Genomic DNA, 21,922 nt, shown 5'->3' with positions numbered 1-21,922 from the left:
CTCTGTGTGTGGCATTCGCTTTCCTTCTTAGGCTTCCTTTAGAATCGTCTTGTCATTAACTTATTTTTAAATATATCATAATAATTGGAAGATCTTTATCATTAAATATAGTTTAAGATTATAAGATGTTATCTGAAATGTTTCATCTGAACTAATACTTACTTAGATCCTACTCATGTTTCATACTAGCTATGCTGATTGGTGTGAGGTAATACCTCATTATGGTTTTGATTTGCATCTCCCTGATAAGTGATGTTGAGCATCTTTTTCATGTGCCTATTGGCCATTTGTAGGACTTCTTTGGAAAAATGTCTATTCAGGTCCTGTGTCCATTTTTTACTCAGATTGGGGTTTTGTGTGTACGTGTGTGTTGAATTGAATGAGTTCTTATATAGTTTCAATATTAATTTCAATATTAATCCTTTATCAGATATGTGATTTATAAATATCTTCTTCCATTCACTAGGTTGCCTTTTTAAAAAGTTTTGTTGGTTTCCTTTGTTGTGTAAAAGCTTTTATAGTTCTGTTTATTTTTGCTTTTGTTGTCCTTGTCTGAGGGGTGCTCAGACCAGTGTCCCAAGAGCTTACCTACATTTTTCTTATATTCTCTTCCTAGTTTTATGATTTCAGTTCTCACATTCAAGTCTTCAAACTACTTTGATTTTATTTTTATATATGGCCCAGTTTCATTCTTTCGCATGCAGCTGTCCATTTTTCCCAATACCATTTATTGGATTTAGGATTCTTTGTTCTAGGTCTATGAACATGTCATTAGTATTTTGATAGGGATAACATTGAATCTGTAGATCGTTTAGGCACTATGGACATTCTAACAATATTAATTCTTCCAGTCCATCATCATGGTATATCTTTCCATAAAGGCTTTTTTAAGTGAGAGTTGAAACCTATACAAGAAGTGATAATTCATATGTAGATGAATTTGTATGACCAAGTACAAGAGTACTCTGAATTATACAAATGAGTAAGAATGTCAATTAGAAAAATTAAAACATGGATTTCAAATATTTTATTAAGGGGAAACTAGTTTTTGGGTTTCAAAAACCTTTAAAAACATTATAAAACTTTTATAAAAACTTCACAGAATACAAATTTAAATCTTCCAGATATTTTTGAGTAACCTTGAGATTTACTATAAAAATCAAGTATTACAAATGTTTGTGTATTTTTATTTATAGTAATTCCCTGAGGATTTCATTTCATATATATCAACCCCTTTAATATCAGCATGTCTAATACCAACATCAACTATTTTAAGTTCTCATTAAACCTTAAAACATTTTAAACTGCTATACCATAAGCTTCCACCTTAGTGATATTTATATAAAAGGACAAGAAAATCTGTTTTGAATATAGACAAGATACATAAAACACAATTATTCCTATCATTTGGATTTTGGAAAGAAATACAGCTTCTTAGTAAGCATTGAGGCAAAGCAGGGAACCTGCTTCTTTCCAATTGCAGTTGGGTCTTTGCAAAAGTCCACTCGGCGCTGAGAAACTTTCCTGTTGACCAGGGTGAGGAGCTCTGTGAACTCTAAGGAGGAGCCAAATTTTCCCAGCATCTCACACAAATCCTGAATGTACCACGAGCCATTCACAGTTTCCCGATGAGAATAATAACCTAAATGATAGGAGCAAAAGGGCACTGAAGTTTCTCTGGCTTTCAGTTATGGTGACTGAAAAACCCCTTTATAATTCACCATTACAGAAGTGTAAGTTCTCAAAAATTCTTGAAGACTAGGACATGTCAATGATAGCTTTAAAATTTTTCTTGGTTGAAGACTAGGACATGTCAATGATAGCTTTAAAATTTTTCTTGGTTGACTACTATGAGAAAAGGGATTAATTTATATAGTTTTATAAAAATGAGGTTAGCTCTATATAATTTCCTCCATTTCCTAAAAATTCCCAAGAAAATAGTTGCCAGGCAGTGGTTTTTAACACAAGAGATTAGAAAGAAAAACACAGCTTACTGCACAAAGAACAACGGTCATCACAGGAGTTTCAACAACACTTTCTGTGAATATTATTACAACACTATCAAAATGAATGTTAGCAGCCTATTACCAATTATTGGATGTAACTTGTAGCTTAAACCTAGTTCTCAGGAATGACTTTTCTAGAAGTTACTTTACACTTGATGTATCACCCTGTGCCGAAGATGTGACCGAAGATGTGAACTTCACGATCAAATCACCTTGATCAGATAAATACCAGTCTCTCCAGTCAAGGTGAGGTGAAACTAATGGAACTCAAGTCAGGAAACCAATTCTGTTTGTACTAAACACACACCCACCTTCTGCAACTGAGTAACACATGAGAAAGTCTGCTCCAGCAGGCAGTGTGGAAACTGAGGCCGCATCCACCTGGGTTATGTTGACATCCAGCATGTTTTTTTGATGATCCACTACATCCAGAGGAATGACTGGCACATCATGCTGGTCTCCCCGACATGCCTACGAGACAAGGAAGAAAACCATTTCCTTTTCTAACCTATTCTTTTCTTCCCATGGCTTAATGTTTACAGTGAATGTATAATTGAGCACATCTTAACATCAACAGAAGCTACTTTATAAAACTTCAAAAAACATGCAGTCAAGTTTTAGAGCAAATTCACCTGACAGTTTTTCCCTACTCATTTTTTTTTTTTTTTAAATGCTTGAGAGAGCATGAGCCGGGGAGGGTCAGAGAGAGAAAGAGAGAGGGAGAGAATCCCAAGCAAGCTCCATACTGTCAGCCAGAGTCGGGGCTGTCTCAGGAACCATGAGATCATGACCTGAGCCCAAATCAAGACTCAGACACTTTTGACTGACTGAGCCACCCAAGCTCCCTTTTAATTAAGGCCTTTAAAAAACTGGCATCCTCGGGGCCCCTGGGTGGCTTGCTCAGTTGGTTGGTGTCCAACTTCAGCTCAGGGCATGATCTCACTGCTTGTGAGTTCAAGCCCTGCGTCAGGCTCTGTGCCGACAGCTTGGAGCCTGGAGCCTGCTTTGGATTCTGTGTCTGTGTCTCCCTCTCTCTCTCTCTCTCCCCCTCCCCCACTCATGTTCCGTCTCTCTCAAAAATAAATGTTACAAAAATTTTTTTTTTAAATTGTCATGCTCAACCGTACACCAGACTGTGTTGATTGAAAGGTACAGTGTGGAGGAGAAAGCCTCTGGTTTTAAGTTTCTTACGAAGTAACCCACCAGACCCACCCCTTCTTTGAAAAGCTACTGTATTTGCCCAGCGTTTCTGTTGAATCAGGGAATACACGCCCAGATAGGGTGGTGCTTGCCTAGCTGCTGCAATACATTGTCAAAGTAGGGCTAAAAGGACGCCACCACCTGACCTGAGAAGACCTCTTTTTAAATTTTTTTTAACGTTTATTTATTTTTGGGACAGAGACAGAGCATGAACGGGGGAGGGGCAGAGAGAGAGGGAGACAGAGAATCGGAAACAGGCTCCAGGCTCCGAGCCATCAGCCCAGAGCCCAACGCAGGGCTCGAACTCACGGAGCGCGAGATCGTGACCTGGCTGAAGTCGGACGCTTAACAGACTGCGCCACCCAGGCGCCCCTGAGAAGGCCTCTTTTAATGTGCCCTTTTCCTTTCGCTTACACTGTATAGTGAGGTCTCAAATTCTTAGCCATTAATTTTCACACAAAGGCTAACGTTAATTTCTACTCTTAAATGCCTATTATGGGCTGAATTTTGTCACCCCTTCCCATTTGTATGCAGAAGTCCTATCCCTCACGATCTCAAATGTGACTGTATTTGGATATATGGCCGTTAAAAAAGGTAAAATTGAGGTCTACAATGATCTTAATCTATAGTTGTCTATAAGCGATCAGGACACAGAGATGCACAGAGGAAAAAAGGCAGCCACCTCCAGGCCAAGGAGAACGGGCACCTTGATCTCAGATTTCTAACCTCCAGAACCATTAAGAAAATTTCTGTTGTTTAAGCCACCCAGTCTGTACTTTGTTCTGGCAGACCTAGTGAACTTCATCCAGTGACCTAGTAAGATTTGGTTGTGGTAAGTGCATCCCTCGTTCTGAAATGGGTTTTTGTAAGCTTTTAAAGAAAAAAGCCCAGAGTGATTTCAGAGTTGTCTGATAAATAGAAGATCTCCAATATTCCACTTTTGCAGGGAGATTTTAATCTTACTTTGTATTACCAAGCTTATTTTCAGACCTAGAATTTGATGCCATTACTTGCCCAATCAGTTGCAGTAAGAAAAAGAGCCAGCCTACTGAGGACTTGCAGGTGTTCGGCACTGTTCTAAGTGCTTGTGAGGCCATGCTGTTTTATCCTCACAACCAGCCCGTGAGGCAGTGCTCTTATACCCCCCTTTCACAGATGCAGTCAAATGCTCTACCCCTGAGCTATACCCCCTCCCCTTTCACAGATGAAGAATTGGAGGCAGAGAGAAGTAACTTGGCAAAATATTTTCTTCCTTCGTGGCCATCTCCCCACAGCGGCTCGCCACTTTGTGTCTCTGACAGTGCTGGCCACTCCCTTTTTCCCTGAACTCCCCCCCCCCCCCCCCCCATTCTCTGGACCATCCCCCTCAGTGTCTCTCCTCTGCTCATTCCTCAGTGGCGTCCCTCAGGGCTGTTTTGCACTCATTTCTCAAGCTATGCTTGGCATGGGTAAACTCATCCACTCCCGTGGCTGCCACTGTCATTCATCTCGTTAACTCTCAAATTTATTTCTCCAGCCTAGCCAGGCTGCATGTAGAGCTGTTAACTCCCAACTGCATGTGACAGATACTTTAATACAGTTCCCAACAAGAAACCACGATCATCCTTAACTTCTTATAGATGCCCCTGCTCGCTTCCCTCAAGGTGTTATGGCAGGTTGAATGTGGCCATGCCTTCCATGCCGTTTATGGAAATACCGAATTGCAGCACTGGGACATCAGGAATTCTCCTTTGTTCGAACTCCTTATTGATGTGGTGAGTGAGGTTATTCGGGCCAAAAATTGTCTTCATCCCTAATACCAGCTTGAAGGAAAAAGGTGGAGGGATGAAGCAAGCTAGAACAGGAACTCTGCCTGCATTCTGCTCACTGGCCTCCAGGCCTGGTGCTCTTCAGTCAGAGACCCCTTCACTGACAGCTGCACCTGACACTGGGCCAGGCCAGAGGGTAGCACATTAGTTACTTTGAGTCCTTTCAAAAATTTTTAACATTTTTTGATTGGGGGGGGGAGGGGCAGAGAGAGAGGGAGACACAGAATCCGAAGCAGGCTCCAGGCTCTGAATTGACAGCACAGAGCCCGACGCGGGGCTCGAACTCACAGACCGTGAGATCATGACCTGAGCTGAAGTCAGACGCTTAACCGACTGAGCCACCATTTTGAGTCCTTTCAAATGTCAACCCAAGTCAAAAAGAAACAAAAAAAAAGTTTAAATTAAAAAAAAAAATTAATGTTTATTTTTGAGAAAGAAAGAGCATGAGCAGGGGAAGGGCACAGAGAGGGAGACACAGAATCGAAGGCAGGCTCCAGGCTGTTAGCACAGAGCCCAGTGTGGGGCTCAAACTCACAAACCACAATATCATGACCTGAGCTGAAGTTGGACACTTACCTGACTGAGCCACCCAGGCGCCCCAGAAACTGAAAATATTTATTCCTTGTTAAGAAGGAACTACTACTAATTGCAACTCTGGCTAGGAGGCCAAAGGGGCCTTTCCAGTTACTGGAGAAGGTTACTTTCAAAATTGGCTGGTGCTCTTTATAATTACATGTATATGGGGCACCTGGGTGGCTCAGTTGTGAACGTCCAACTTCAGCTCAGGTCATGATCTCGTTATTCGTGAGTTTGAGTCCCACACTGGGCTGTCTGCTGTCAGCACAGAGCCCACTTCAGATCTTCTGTCCCCCTCTCGCTGCCCCTCCCCTGCTTACACTCTCCCAAAAATAAATCTTAATAAATAAAAATAAAGCTAGAATCACATGTACAGAACCATGGACTTCATAGTTAGATTGTACCATAATCAGTCTTACCTGAATAATAAATATCTTGGGTTTTCCAACTAGGCTCTGACATTTGTCTCCTTTGAATAAGCCAGTCAAAGTCTGAATTTCAATCTTGGTATCTTGTGCATAAATGTGACTGCCTTCGCCATGACTCAGGAAAACACATAAAAAGCAATCGGCATCTATGTGGCTAGAAGATGATGCTATAAAAGGCCACAAAAGTTCATACAGAAATGAAGATAAGATGTTTACTGTCTACATAGAGAAAAAGAATTTACTAATACTAAAGTTACATATGATGGAAGAGGAAAATGTGTTATATTAAATGTAAAGAGTACATAATGAGAATGTAAGGTCTTAGTCTTTAATCAAAGGGAAATTTACATCATACCGTACCTGATTTTTAACAACCTATTAAAAGTTCAAAGGGTTTAAACAAATTCCATTAACTTTTCTACAATACAGAATAATGACACGGAAAATATAATGGGATTGCTGTGGCATCAATAAAAGTTTCTCTGAATTAGCAGAGAGCTTCTTCGAGCAGACTGGAAAGACCCAGCAACTACTACTTAGCAACTGCTTGTGTTCTGCTGCCCCTCCAGTGAATGCAGCAGCTTCATCATGTCTGTAGCACTTACAGCTTCCAAAGAATATTAAGACATGAGACTCATGTCCTCCAAAGCGGATGAGTAAGCGAAGTAGAAAACCTGGTAAGAAGCCAGTTAAAATTAAAGTGACTTACAGATTAAAGAAGTCTTGTATGGAGGTGCCTCAAAAAATCAAAAACGATCCAACAATTCCACCTCTGGGTATTTATGAAAACACTAATTTGGAAAGATACCTGCAGCCCCATTGTTTATTGGAGCACAACAGCCAAGATATGAAAACAACCTAAGTGTTCATTGATGAATGGATGAAGAAAATTATATACATAGACAGACATCTACCTTTCCATATATAGAGATACACATGCAAGAATATTATTCAGCCATAAAAAAGGAAATCTTGGCCTTTGCAACAACATGGATGGATCTTGAGGTCATTATGCTAAATGAAATAAATTCAAGAAAGACCTATACTATATAATCTCACATGTGGAGTTTAAAAAACAAACTTACTGATAAAAAGAATAGATGGGTGGTTGCTGGTGGGTGGGTGGGGGTGAAGTGGGTTAAAAGGTACAAGACTTCCGATTATACAGTAAGTCATGGGGATATAATGTACAGCATATCACCTATAAGAATACTGTATTGCATATCTGAAAGTTGCTAAGTAAATTTTTAAAGTCTTTATCACAAAAAAAAAAAAAAAAACTTTTCGGGGCACCTGGGTGGCTCAGTCGGTTAAGCATCCGACTTCAGCTCAGGTCACGATCTCGAGGCCTGTGAGTTCCAGCCCCGTGTCGGGCTCTGTGCTGACAGCTCAGAGCCTGGAGCCTGTTTCAGATTCTGTGCCTCCCTCTCTCTCTGGCCCTCCCCCATTCATGCTCTCTCTGGGTCTCAAAAATAAATAAACATTTTAAAAGAATTAAAAAAAAAAAAAAAAAGCTTTTCTGTACCTCTGTATGGTAACCAGACACTGTGGTGACCATTTTACAATGTATACAAATACTGAATCATTATGTTGTATATCTGAAACTAATACAATGTTACATATCATTTATACCTCAATTTTTAAAAAGCTGAGGTTTAAATAATTATGTAAATATTATAATAGTCCTTTGGCAAATGACTTGAAAATCCACAGCGTGCAGTAATTATTATAAACATAAGTTGTTAAAATACCTACTGCATAGTGATGCAGAAATTTAGAGACAATATATATAAATCCAGTTTTTGTTTGTTTTGTAAATCCACAGTTTGTTGAAGCCAGTAAAAAAACCTGGGTATGGAAGGAGTCAACACCTGACTGCCCAGCATCTGTAGTGTTTGCAGTTTAGACTTGATTCATTCATTTCTGGAATGACAGCCTGTTAGCGGGTGGTATGCTACATATAAATTCAGAGGCAAAATCCTTTGGAAGAGTCTCTGAATCCAGTAGTAACACATAAACAAAGAGGCACAACCGAAACCTGTAACCCATGCTAAAGTAGTTGGTCACACATTTTTCCAGCATAGTTAATTATTTGGATTCTAGAGAGGGTAACTGAAGCAATCCATCCCCTCAGAAGACAAACAGGAAAACTACTTACCCTCATGGATTGTTAGCAGGAGCTCCTCTGCTTTCAGATCATTAAAGCATTTCACTTCAAATCCTAGCTCTGAAAACCTGGTGACAAACTGGGTATTAGCTTATGAGCTGCTCAGAGTCGTCATATACCCCTATTTCCCTGAGGAATCTATACGTGTTTTTATGACCTCTAAGTTGACTTTTCTTTGGAGGGGGGGAAGAAAAAGTGAAATATGACAATGATAGTTCTCCTTGCTCACCCACAGCAGGAAAGGATTTACTCATACTGAAAGCTGATTCAAGTTAGGATACAGCAATGTAAATATATACGTAACGATTCAAAGCCTGCTTACATCTAATAGAACAAGGTTAGGAAGAAAATTCAGGCAAGTTCTCAAGGGATGCTGTGCCCAAATGAGGCTCATCCTGATACTCTATTTCATCAGTGTGGACACGTTTTGGTGAGTGTCATTTTATTAAATAGGTCATCATCTTGACGTGTGGATAAAACTAGCACCTGTGGGGCACCTGGGGTGGCTCAGTCACTTAAGCCACTCTTGATTTCAGCCTAGGTCATGATCTCATGATTTGTGAGTTCGAGCCCCACACTGGGCTTTGTGCTGACAGCACAGAGCCTGCTTGGGATTCTCTCTCTCCCTCTCTGCCCCTACCCCGCTCACTTTCAAATATAAACATTAAAAAAAAAAACACAACAACTATTACCTGCGCCTAAGATTGTCTCTGTCTGCGCTGGTACCTCGCCTTTCTGGCAGTGTTAAACGCCAGGAGAACCTTTCATGATTGAAAATTAAAGCGATTCCTCTCCTCTTGTGGTCCATTTTGTACTTTTCTGCTGGATCAAATGTTTCACTGTTAACGAAAAGTTTATAAACAACAATCACTATGTCATATTAAATAATGAGCTCCTCCAAGTCCAAGATCAATGGGTAGGGTAGACAGAGGGCTCCCGTTTCCTCCTCCTTTGCCAGGGTGACATGATACTGGTGTGCACTGGGAAGGCCTGACAGAAATATTTCTGTACTGATTGGTAAACAGCAGCTACCTGGAGCTCCCCACCCGCAGTCACCCCAGGGATGTCTTTTCTCCAGGAACCAGGGACAACAGCCCGCCCAGGCCCGGCTCTGGCTCCAGGGCCCATGCCACACCCGTTGCTAAGTACTTTGGACATCACTGTAGGTCCTGAACCTCGACCAGGGGCAGCGGCCAACCCGAGGCTCTACAAGTTAGCTCTCCCAGCGCTAACACTCGCCATTCTCTGCTCTGCTTCTTCCCCGGGGCCATTCTTGCTTCTTACAGACTGATCTTGACCAGCAAAGGAAGAGACGTTTGTCAGGCAAGAGCACGTTTTTACCTCATATAGAAGGCATCTGTTTCGGTCATGTTTTCCTCCACACCTATTTAAAAAATTGAATTTGGTTAATTTACTCTTTGACTTGTAACACACAGCGGGACTCCCACACTGTGAACCCTTCTCTGGTTTTGCTTAGTTTAAAAGTCAAAAGTATATGAAAAGGAAAGGAAAAGGAAGGGAACTTAGTAGATAAATGAACCATAAATTAACAGCTCAATTCTTTCTCACCCAGAACTCTTATTTGCAAAACAGAAAAGAATATTATCAGGGGCGCCTGGGTGGCGCAGTCGGTTAAGCGTCTGACTTCAGCCAGGTCACGATCTCGCGGTCTGTGAGTTCGAGCCCCGCGTCGGGCTCTGGGCTGATGGCTCAGAGCCTGGAGCCTGTTTCTGATTCTGTGTCTCCCTCTCTCTCTGCCCCTCCCCCGTTCATGCTCTGTCTCTCTCTGTCCCAAAAATAAATAAAAAAACGTTGAAAAAAAAATTAAAAAAAAAAAAAAAGAATATTATCAAGATAAATGGAGGAAACATTATGCAAATGCATTCATGCAAAATATACCTGCAGTAACACGGTTCTGTGATGTGCAGCACAAATGAGATACGGAATCGTTTAGCGGAAAATGTTTTTGCAGATATTCTCTAAAACCGAAAAGGAATTAAAAACACAGGAAAACCAAAACACGGCGTCTGGTTAATACCGGATCCCCCTCTGAAACGGAAACGGTAGAAGTCTGGGGTGGGGAAAGGGAAGGAGCAAGGGTAAAAGCTTAAACTTTGGGTCTCCCGAATGATTTATTTGCACTTACAACCCATCACGTGATGGAGACCCTCTGCTCTTGACCCATGCTCAGACTTCCCCACCCTCTGGACCACCTTTCACTGCGTCCTTCTCTACTCGCTGGAACAGTGCTGTGCAGCTGAACTGTCTGTGATGACGGAATGGTTCTGTACCTGTGCTGTCCCATATGCTAGCCACGGACCACATGTGGCTGTCCAGCACTTGAAACGGGGCTAGTACAGCTAAGGAACTCAGCTTTTCATTTCAACTTAAATAACCATGGTGGCTGGTGGCTTCTGTACTATAGGGCACAACGGGTCTAGCATCTTCTACAATACAGGCCCATACACCCATGACTGTGTTTCTGCCTGATAAACAACCCAGAGGGGAAGGAAAGTAATGAATAAACAAATATGAACACTATAGCAAGATGCTCCTCTCCACCGACATCACTGAAGGAAACACAACAGACCCTCCCACCCACCCCTTCTATCCAGGAGGGTCCTGTTCCCTTCTCTCCCGGACACCAGTCTGTTCTACCTTCACACCTCCTCCCTGACAGAAATCGGCCCTGAGATGAGGGTGAGGCTGGCATTCAATTCTGTGCCCTTTACCACTCACTTTCAGCTGATTCCTCCTGGAATTCCCCCAGTATCCAGACCTAGTGAGGACCCCACGAAGGCCCTCCTGCTGTCCGACAGACCCTCATCTGCTTTCCTCAGTCTTTGCATCAATTCCTGGCCTGGGTGATAAAATGCACATTCCTAGGTCCTAACCCAGATTTATAGAATCAGAATGCCAGGAGAGGGAGAAATCTGCATTTTTAACAAGGTGATTTGATTTTTATACCAGAGCTTAGGCTTAGGAGTAAAGAGCAGCCTCCCTAATGCATTCCCCCACCCCGCCAGCTCACCTGCTTCCTTCCTACTCCATGCACTGTTCTATTTGGATACCTCCTTAAAAAATAAAAAATAAAAATTTATTGAAGAGAGAGAGAGAGAGAGAAAACGTGAGTGGGGAAGGGGCAGAGAGAGGTAGAGTCCCAAACAGGCTCTGCGCCTTCAGCACAGAGCGCGCGAACCATGAGATCATATCTGAGCTGAAGAGAGTCCGATGCTCAACCGACTGAGCCACCCTGAAGACCCTACTAGGATATCTCCCAACTCCAGCCTGCTCTCTAGGGGACACCCCCTATTCCACACCCTGCTCTCCGGGTGACCTATCATCACCCACGCACCACAGGCTGCTCTACCAGGTACCTGGCGTCTCCTACACTGCTTACTGGGGTACCACTCACACGTTTACCTACCCAGGACACATCCTACTTGCTCCACATACTACTCTACCGGGAATATGTTCTACTCTTCTTACTCCAACAACTACTCTACCCAGAAGGTTTCCTACTCCAGACACCAGTAATACTGCTGTATGGGGGGTAGCTCCACTTCACTCCCCGCTTCCTTCTCTCCATACTTTCCTCCTGGAGACACTTCCTATTCCGCACACTGCTCACCGGAGGTTACGTCCTACGCTTCCTACTCCACAAACTGCTTTATGCAGAAACTTCCATACTACCCGCCGCTCTCTAGGGGAGAGCACGCTCTGCATGCTACCCAGGATGTTTTCTCCCATTCTGCTTTACCTGGGATACTTCCTACTCCACACCTTGCTTGACGTGAACCACTTGCTGCCAAAACGGGGCTCTATCTAAGGACAGCTTCCTTGGCACACACCTCTCTGCCCAGATGTTTCCTCCTAGCTGTTGCTGCACCTGAGCGAGCCTCGTCCTGCACGGCACTTCCGGGGGGCGGGGGGGGGGGGGAGGGGGGGGCTTCCTACTTCACACACTGCTCCACCAAATAGTCTTCCTATTCCACAGGCTTCTGCTGGTATGCTTCCTATTGAGATACTCTGTGCTCCATACACAGAGTACTTCCTACACCACAGTGTTCTAGGGGGTGACTTTATACACTGCTCCACCAGGGACACTTCCTACTAAGCCTCCCCTCTACCTGGGGATACTGCCTACGAACACACTGCTCCACTCGGGATACTTTTTACTCCACACGTTGTTCTACCTGGAATACTTCCGCCTCCACACACCGCTGTGCCCTCAACACTTCCCACCTCACACCCTGTCAACGGGGATTACTTCCTGCTCCCCACACTGCTCCACTAAGGCCCAGGAATTTTCTCACCTTCCATTTTCAAATGCGCTCCAGGATCTACCTCCTTTTAATAGCCTCACCTCCTTCAAATCAATTACACAATAAAGACACAGCTCAAACTAAACACATTCCATCTCTACGTGAAGGACAATCGCCCCATTCACTCCCTGGGAAGCTGCACAATTTGCGAAGCACAGATCTCTTACCACGGTGCGCAACATAGCCGGCCCAGCAGCTCACCTCTTCCAGGTTTTGCTCATCGGTTAGTGAGCATCAGGCCGTTCAAAGGGCAGAGAGAGGGTGGAAGCTGTGGCAAATGGCCCCGTCACCAAACTAACTCAAGTCATGGAGGGTGAAGGCACTGGAGATGTGTACTCGATCGGGTCCTTAAAGTTCATTGTTTATAGTCTAAGGAAGGAACTGTGCCGTTCCTCCCGGCTAGGTATCTAAGCTGTGCATCTGGGTTGTCTCAAATACTGCCTTCCACCTTAGACATGACCCACAGATTTAGGAAAGACAGCCAGTTTTAAGTAACTCAAGATAAAACAACATTGTTTCAGGTCGCCTGGGTGGTGGCTCAGTCAGTTAAGTGTCCAACTCTTGATTTCGGCTCAGGTCACGATCTCGAGGTTCGTGAGTTCAAACCCTGCGTCAGGCTCTGTATTGACAGTGCGGAGCCTGCATGGGATTCTCTCTCTGCCCCTTCCCACCTCTCTCTCTGCCCCTTCCCCTCCCCCCCAATCAATCAATCAATCAATCTTTTAAAACATAACGTTGTTTCAAAGTCAACAGATTTGGCAATCTCTGAGGGATCTTCCAAAAGTGTTTTACTGTTAATACGGACACAGAAGGAAACGGTCTGAGAACTTTACTTCAGACCCTTGCCAGCTCAAACCTTGCTCCAATATAAATGTGCGCCCTGCATCCTGCACCCCCAGTTATGGATCAGGTCCAGCTGCCATTCTGTTCTGGCTACTTGTTCACTGAAAGCGATCGGCACACACATTAGAATCTAAATTTGATACATTACTGGAGTTGATAAATTTTACCCAGGTGCCACAGAAAACACATCGGGACTCAGGCGGTATGTCCTAAGCAGACAAATTTTCAGGAAGGGCACACTTTAACAAGTGTCATTACACTGCAGGAACACAAGTTGTCCGCCTAAAAGGGTAAATGGCTCTGTCAACATGGAGACATTTTTAACGGAGATGCTCTATATAATAGACTTGCACACTCCCGTGCATCTGCAATCTATCAAAAATGGGTCCGTCATCAAACTGGACTCTTGTCCTCTTTTCATTTCTCCTTGCCTCTGATTTAGGCAATTTTCCTTTCCACCATGATGCGGCCACCACCTCTCTGCCCCTTAAATCAGTTTAATTTTTACCAACCTAATCACTCCTTTTTTTTCCCCCTACCAGCCACTACATGTTGGTGGCCCAGCACGTTAGATGCTTTCTCTGCCTCAGCTCCACAGCCCAAGAGGCAGCCAGTGCGTCAGGCTTGTCCCAGGACAGTGCTGTGGAGTGGGATTGAAAGCCGGGTCCCCCTACAGACTCACGTCTCTGCACTCAGGTCGCCATGCTAACCCCCTCCAACCAGAGAAAACATCTACCTTCCTAAACGAAGTGTTCGTTTTTCCAAACTTCTCCAGTATCTACGGTCATCGCCATCATTCCCCGCAGTATCTATGAAAATCTACCCATATCAAGTATCTGTTTTTTGTTTTTTGTTTTTATAAATTTGAATTTTTTTTTCAACGTTTATTTATTTTTGGGACAGAGAGAGACCTAGCGTGAACGGGGGAGGGGCAGAGAGAGACGGAGACACAGAATCGGAAACAGGCTCCAGGCTCTGAGCCATCAGCCCAGAGCCTGACGCGGGGCTCGAACTCACGGACCGCGAGATCGTGACCTGGCTGAAGTCGGACGCTTAACCGACTGCGCCACCCAGGCGCCCCTCAAGTATCTGTTTAATAGTCCTGTACTGAGTAAACCACGTCAGGCCTAGAACACAGTGAAAAAGGGGGTGAGACGGCAAAAAAGGAAGGACGCAGGACGGAGAAGGAAAGCAATGGGATGAGAATGGAGGGGGAAGTGGACGGCATCCCGGACCCCTGCCCCTGCTCCCCACCCCTCAGAATGGGAGTGGACACCGGACCCTGCACTGTCCGTCCAGGGCAAGGCCACTCCCTGAACTTCCTACAACTTGCCTCTGGGGCAAGCCTGGTTTTGTGCAGCAACGAATAAAAAGCTCTGAAATAAAGGCACTGTGCATCAACTTCTAGAGTTTCAACCTTTCCTTCCTTCCTTCCTCCCAACCCCCTTTTATTTTACTATGGCCAGGCTCGAAGTTTCTTCAGCTATCAGTGATATAATTAGTAAGTGACAGGGAAGAAAGTTCTAAAGTACACGTTTAGCAGTTGACTGTAGAGAAAGATGTGGTTTCAACCCAAACCCACAAGCGGCCCTGGCTGCGGGAGAGGCACTGGGGCTGCACAGGCAGCCAAGGCCCGGTTTTTGTCCCCAGCTCAAGTCAGGGCATAACCAGGGGCTCCTGTGGGGGACTCCGGTGGGGCGCTCCCGCGGGCTGCTTATGCTTCCATTATTATGCACGCAACCACTTCCTTTTACTTTTTACTCAGGAGAACACAAAACCAGATCCAACTTCAGAAGTCAACTTTCAAAAAACCCAGGCGCGGGAGGTGCCAGCAGCCGCCCAGCCAGCCTCCCAAGGTTTAAATGGCCCGACGCCCGGCAAGAAAGAACCGTCCGGAGGACAAAGGCGGAGCGGGCACGCCCCAGCGCCGGGCGCCGCTACCCCGGGCGGCCCTGAGGCGGCGGCGACCCCGCACGGAGTCCCGACTGGTTTTCTGGACCAGAAGGCATTTAACAAGCTGCCCCCACCGGACTTGCGCGCTTCCCTCCAAGACCCGCAACTCTTTCCGGCCGCCCAGCTCCCGCGTCCCCGCCCCGCCCGCGCGCCCCGCTGGGGAAGCTGCCCCGCGCCCCCTCGGCACCCGCGGGCCTACCTGCAGGGCGAGCCCCTCTGAGCCCCGGCGCCGAAGTCATGGTGTCCCAGCCCGCAGAGCTGGCGCCCGGGAAAGACTCAGCTTCCTGCATCCAGGGGCCCGCAGCCCCCGCCCCTTCCTCCGCCCCAGCCCGCCCGCCCGCTCCCGGGAGGGGGTGGGGGCCGCGTCTGCGCTCGGAGCCTCCCGCCCGCCGAGCTCAGGCTCCTGCCCCCACTCCCGAGCTCGGGGCGACCGGAGCGCGCGGGGAAGGCCCAGGGACGCGGTCTCGTCCGCCTGGCGCCTGGAGACGAGCCAGCTCTGGGGAAATGCTGGTTGGCACCCCGAGGACACACGGCGGGCCCGAATAGAGAAGCCGCAGGTGGTTTCCCGGCACCTGCGGAGGACCGAGGTTCGCAGTCCCCGCCCCCAGTGTTTTGCTTCTCCCGCCTGCCTCCCAGGGGGTGGGGGTCGGGTTTTCCGGCTTCCCGTTTAGTCCTTCCCCAGTGCGAGTTATGTTATAGGACTGTAATGATTTCTTTTAAACGCTGTTTGCTTGGGGGTTTGGGGACAGACTAAACTAGAGGCAACCCTGGGATTTTTAAATCTGGTTTTCATAGGTAGAGCTAATTCGGGGAAGCGATCATAACTTCGGAGGCGGAACTTTGGGGTCTATGTATGTAGTCCTCACCTACAAACAGTACGCTAACTGAGCGCCACCGGGTGCTCAATGTTGCATTGAACTGAGCTCCTCCTTCGGTTGGCTGTTGTGTGAATTTGCTTCAAAGAGCAGCTCTAAAATCGGATTAAAAGGTGGCCTCATCTTTTGTCATTTCTCTGGGTCTTGTCATTTAAAAAGTAACTACAGACTGCGGGGAAAATGTTAAAGTACCATTTTTAATACATTAAAATAACATAAGGGATACTTAAGTATAAGGGATCCGTCTTCAATAAATATTACCCTATTTGGGAGAGAAAAATTAAAATCCAACTTGATAACTTTTCCCACGTGTGCTTGGTCATTAACTAGAATATGAAATCAGAGGATTTTTCTCACCCAATGCCATTTACTGTTCATTTCATTGTGTGTGCAAAATATTTCAGAAATGTGTTTTAGTAACTTACTCTGTAGTTAAGATATAGGGTATCACTCAAAGCCTTGTACGGTTGTTGTGGCGAGTAACTCAAATGACCCATGAAGTTTTGGGGTGATGGTGGGATGGTGTGGAGCCTACTACCAAGAAAGAATTCTTGAAGACATCTTTGGTGCAAAAAGGTGAGTTTATTAAAGCACAGGGACAGGACCCATGAGCAGGAATTGCTGCGTGCCCTGGGGTTGTGCCAGGTAACTGGGTATATACTAGGGAATTGGAGGAGGTAAAGACAAAAGGGCCCCCTCCAGAGGGACTTAGATATGCTAAAGAGGACTCCTAAGATATATGAGGGCTTGCTATTACCAAGCTAAGGTTGTCTTTCCCTCTAGCAAAGTATTAACTTTAAGACAGTAGGGAGTTGCTGGAGAAACATTTAACTCTGCCAGCCTCAAGTATCCGTCACTGGGCTGCAGATTATAAGGAAATTTAATTTTACCTGCCATTTCCTTCTTGCCTCTGTTCCCCACATCATTATGGGTGGTTGGGGGGTTTCTGGAGATTAGACTATTGATAAGATTGCCTTTCTCTTAGGGCACCTGGGTGGCTCAGTCAGTTAAGCATCCAATTTCCGCTCAGGTCATGATCTGGAGGTACGGGAGTTCGAGCCCTGCATTGGGCTGTGCTGGCAGCTCAGAGCCTGGAGGCTGCTTTGGATTCTGCCTCTCGGTCTCTCTCTGCCCCTTCCCCACTCACACTCTCTCAAATATAAAATAAAATCATAAAGGAAATTGCCTTTTTCTTGCAATTTACTAAGATATTTGTAAACTGGAGACCCATGTCCTATATGACTGTGATTTCTATCAGTTAACCATGTTTCTTTCCTTTCCTCTGTTCTTGAGCATCCAAGAGTGTCTGAGGAATATCACACATATCCCATCTGGGGGTGGGGGTGCTAGCTGGTATCTTGCCCTCAACCTGCCTTATGCTCCTTCATCATGACTACTTAAAACAGTGCCTGGCTTGTGAAGAGCTCGAACTATTTTTGTTACCACCATCTTTAGCTCACTGAAAGCAAGATTGGCCTTCTTTTGGTTTCCCCATTAGAGGAAACAGTTGCTTAGCATGTAGGAGGTGCTCAGTAAATATTTATCCATTGAATGAGATCCAGGGTTTCAGCGTTTGCACTCTGGACTTTATCCAGTTTGAATGTGTTATCTGACCACCAGAACTTCCTGTCCTTTTGCCCAATTTTCAGGGTCTCCTCTGCTTGAGTCCTGAAAACACCCCCCCCCCCATAGATGTGGAAACCCAGTTGGCTGACTTTCCACTTATCTGAAAGGTGAAGATAAAAGGAATGTTTTATTTTTCCCAAGTATCTTATCTCAGAATATTACTTTTTATAGCATATGTATATGGTTATGTTTTAAAGTAAGATTTTGTCTATCCTAAGACACAAAGCATTTTGGGATACTTATTTCAGAATTCTAAATGTGTAATTTTAGCCTTTTAAAGCAATAGCTATCCCAATAAAATGAGTGCCTAGGATTGGAAAACAGGCTGCCTAGACTCTAACCCTGGCTCCACCATTTTCTTAGCTGTAAGACATTGCATAAGTAAATCAGTTTAACCTCTCTCAGCTTCAAATTCTTATCTGTAAAATGGGAACCAAGCTTACTCAAGTTTTGGAGACAGTAACTGTCAAACTCCTAGAATAGTACCTGGCTCACAGTAAGCTTTCAGTACATTTTGAGAGATCACACCATGGTCTCTGAAGCAGCAGTATCGACATCAGGGAACTTACTAGAAATGCAAACTCCTGGGACCTACAGAATCAGATCTCTTGAATAGGAGAGCCTGGGTGGGGTCCAGCACATGTTTTAATGCCAGAATCCAATGATTCTGCTTCTTGCTCATGTTTGAAAACCACTGACATAGACTAATTAGAATCCTACCAATGCCACCTTCTCAAAGAAGAAAAAGAACTGAAAACAAATCCATATTATTAAAATAATTAAGATGTATTACAGATGAAAGTTAACTGACAGGATGGCTTAAATGTCACTTTCATAGAACTTACTGAAAGGTCTTAGCTAATTGTCACCTATGCTAGAAATGAAGTATATGGAATAAAATTCAGAGATAATTCTCAAATTTTGGTCATTTTTTTTTTCAACTTACCCCACTAAACTTGATTTTCCCTATATAAATCACAGATATATTAGATTTCTATAATCGTGATTCCTATACTAAGCTGAAAGCCAACAAAAAATGTTTGTAAAGTTGTCTGCAGGGAACCTTTGAAAAATGTTCTTCGAAACCTATAAACCTGAGGCAGAAAAGCCTAACATCACTATTGCTTGTATATATCACTATTGCAAAGAGACACTAGTTATTTTTATTAATCATTTTTGTATACTGGTTACACTGACTCATTCTTGCTTTTATTTATGACTTGAGCAGATGGCTGGTTTTGTAAGGTGAAGCAGTGAGGAAAAACTGCAAACGAAGGGGGCTATTCAATCACTTTAACCAGTACTGAGTTATATATTACACAAGACCTGAATGAATACATTATAAGTAATATCTGTGAATTTGAATAATGCAGAGATAACATGTGGGAAGATCTTACCTAACAGGTTTCATTCTACCCCAAATTTACTGAAGCCAGCCTCCTAAACAGTTGTTTCGATAGACTCCATGGTCTTCACTTTGTTAGATGTTATTGTTATGTACAGGATAAAATAACGTACATTTTGATTTCCCGAGAATCTTGTACTTCTATATATACTGACAGAAATACCACTCTTTCATTTTAGGGAGAATTAGTTATAAAGTTAATAAAACAACATTTTAATTAATATTACTAGTATAGTCTATGGGTTCACTGAAGGAATGCCGGTTCCAGATGTGTATAACTTACTTTTGTCCTCATTATTACAATTCTTTCTTCCTTAGAGCTTCTCTGTGCCTCAGTTTTTCCACCTATGAAATGAATACAGCCATATCTGTCCCTGGAAGAGGTGCATCGAAAGATTTTAAAGACAGGTGGTATTTAAAGGCAATATAGTTTTATTCAAAAATATCAGTCTTAGGTTTCTTGCAGAGAGCTGCAGAAAGCTAGTCTTGGGGTTTTCTTTTTGTTTTTGTTTTTTTATGAATCTATTCTATGGATAGGGAAAATGCCATTCTTAAAATCTAAATACATGCCCTGTGGTACATAATTCAAGGGAAGACATTAGTAAGAACTCATGTTCAGCTTGATATATATGCACACACAGAAATCATTATAGAGACGTACATGTACATGGGTTAATATACATACATATTTCCTAGCTCTGTTTGCTGGGAGGATCTAGCAGAATGGATCCTCTAGTAGCAATGAGCAAATCCAGTACCCAAATACTGGTTTCTAAGTTGCACTGCAAACCATTCCCCAATAAAAGGGACTGGTGCTCTTTGGAGAAGAGGCAGATTCTAGTGCTAGAAATACACAGGTTGGGCCCAGATCAACTTTCCCACATTCTTACCAGGAAGTATGGAAGTGTTCAAAAATCAAAAGGATGGGGATATATCAAAGAGACAGAGGAGCCAACGTGACATAACTCCTAAGAGCCAAGCTGGAACAACTTGAGCAACAAAGTAAACATTACCCAAAGTCTAAAGGAAATATACAGGAGTCCATACTGATATAAAGAATTGAGAAGGGTGGGGGGGCGCCTGGGTGGCTCAGTTGGTTGACAGTCCGACTCGGGCTCAGGTCATGATCTCACAGTTTGTGGGTTTGAGCCCTGTGTCAGGCTCTGTGCTGACCGCTTGCTCAGAGCCTGGAGGATGCTTCAGATTCTGTGTCTCCTTCTCTCTCTGCCCCTTCCCTGCTCATGCTCTGTCTCTCTCTCCCTCAAAAATAAATAAATGTAAAAAAATAATAATAATTGAGGTGGGAGGAGACTTTTTGTAAGAAAAATTTACCACATAAAGATACTCCCCCTTCCAGAAGGTGGAACAGAATCTTGCCCGCTCATCATAGACTCACCATAGACTGACCTGGGGGCTGACTTCCAAAGAACAGAAGTATGGAAAGAAAAAAATAAGAAGTGTCCAGAGTTAACATACCATCAAGTTGATAACATTCAATTACTGATATGATTTGATGAGAAGAACCCTTCTTCACCTTTGTGGTTTTCTTCCTAAATATCCATAACCCCAGTGCAATTATGAGGGAAACATCAGACAAGCTCAAATTGAGGGGCATTCTGCAAAATACTGACCAGTACTCCTCAAAACCGTCAAGGTTATGAAAAACCAGCCTGAGGGAACCATCACAGACCAGAGGTTTATCAGACATGATGACTAAATGCAATGTGGTATCTTAGATTGGATCATGGAAAATAAAAATGACATTAGTGGAAAAACCAATGCAATCCAAATGTAGTCTAGAGTTGATTTCTTAACAAATGTTTCATGGTTATGTAAAATGTTAGGGGTAAGGAGTACAGAGCAAGTCTAGATTATTTTAGCAACTTTTCTGTAAATCTTAAAATTATTCTAAGATCAAAATCTTAACATGTAAAAATAGTTTCTACTGCTCTTTGTGTATAATTTATGACCATGAATTAAATATTTTACAGAATTCTGAGTCTGTCCTCTTGAGAAACCAATGCTGCCAAGAAAACCCATCAGTTTATTATAAGTTTAAAAGTTACCTGGTCAAGTATTTCAATAGTAAATATTAATAGAGAGCTTATAAAATTGCTGCTTTTTAAAAAGTCTGGAAAGTATCAATTAAGGGTTCCAAACATTTAAGTTAGACCCCAGTTTGCTCCATTAGTCACAAGGGATACACTTGCCCTGTCTCACAGAGAACACATCTCTTAGCAGAATAGCTCCACCAGCTCGGTTTGGGAAGTTATTAGGTTCCCAGCAATGATATATATCCAAAGTTGGGAATGTGGCCCTTTCTCTAGAACATACTTTTCTTTCTGCCCCCTTCTGCCTGTAATGACTTAAAAAGAACCACTTCTCCTGGAGCTGCCTTCTCTGACATTCCAAGCAGTTCATCTTAATAACTCTGACCATAGGTTACCCAAAAGTTATATATGGCTTGGGATCGTAGGCTAGGGAGAGTCAACAGCCGGTGGTAAGCAAAGAGGCATAGAGGATATACAGCTGGGCTTTCCAAAGGGTAGAAAGCTTTCAACACACACAGACATTTTCAGAGGTAGTTAAGGGTCTGGGATTTGCTTTTAAACATCTGCTAATAATTTTCAATGTAAATAAGAAATCTACAAAAGATAGCTCTTTGTATCTTGCTTTACCATCTGTTTTGACTCCACAGTTAAAGACTTAC

The 21,922-nt window shown here is 43.7% G+C and overlaps 1 protein-coding gene across 2 annotated transcripts; it reads right to left on the bottom strand.

Annotated features, from left to right (window-relative positions):
- Nucleotides 1-1,012: 1,012 nt before the first annotated feature.
- On the bottom strand, nucleotides 1,013-15,623 carry CASP6 (caspase 6). Of its 2 annotated transcripts, none has more exons than XM_047855521.1 (7): nucleotides 15,506-15,623; nucleotides 9,527-9,569; nucleotides 8,878-9,024; nucleotides 8,177-8,253; nucleotides 6,010-6,185; nucleotides 2,318-2,477; nucleotides 1,013-1,642 (listed from the first exon to the last, which is right to left on the bottom strand). In XM_047855521.1, exons 1-7 carry the CDS (start codon nucleotides 15,594-15,596, stop codon nucleotides 1,404-1,406), a joined length of 933 nt encoding a protein of 310 aa, XP_047711477.1. In that variant the 5' UTR covers nucleotides 15,597-15,623; the 3' UTR covers nucleotides 1,013-1,403. The 2 variants fall into 2 exon arrangements, with proteins under 2 accessions (XP_047711477.1, XP_047711478.1); XM_047855522.1 differs by lacking the exon at nucleotides 15,506-15,623 and adding an exon at nucleotides 10,085-13,124.
- Between the last annotated feature and the right edge of the window lie 6,299 nt (nucleotides 15,624-21,922).

This window comes from Prionailurus viverrinus, chromosome B1, assembly GCF_022837055.1.
Source record: "Prionailurus viverrinus isolate Anna chromosome B1, UM_Priviv_1.0, whole genome shotgun sequence".
In the NCBI taxonomy this organism is placed as follows: domain Eukaryota; kingdom Metazoa; phylum Chordata; class Mammalia; order Carnivora; family Felidae; genus Prionailurus; species Prionailurus viverrinus.
Note: the sequence above shows the minus strand (reverse complement) of the source record. Positions and strands in the feature narration are given on the sequence as shown.

Coding starts and splice junctions, on each gene's coding strand:
- CASP6 (XM_047855521.1), bottom strand. CDS start 15,596: ATGCAGGAAGCTGAGTCTTTCCCGGGCGCCAGCTCTGCGGGCTGGGAC. Junction 6,186..8,176: donor CCTGCTAACAATCCATGAGG/GTAAGTAGTTTT, acceptor GGCCTTTTATAG/CATCATCTTCTAGCCACATA. Junction 2,478..6,009: donor CCAAGATATTTATTATTCAG/GTAAGACTGATT, acceptor CTTGTCTCGTAG/GCATGTCGGGGAGACCAGCA.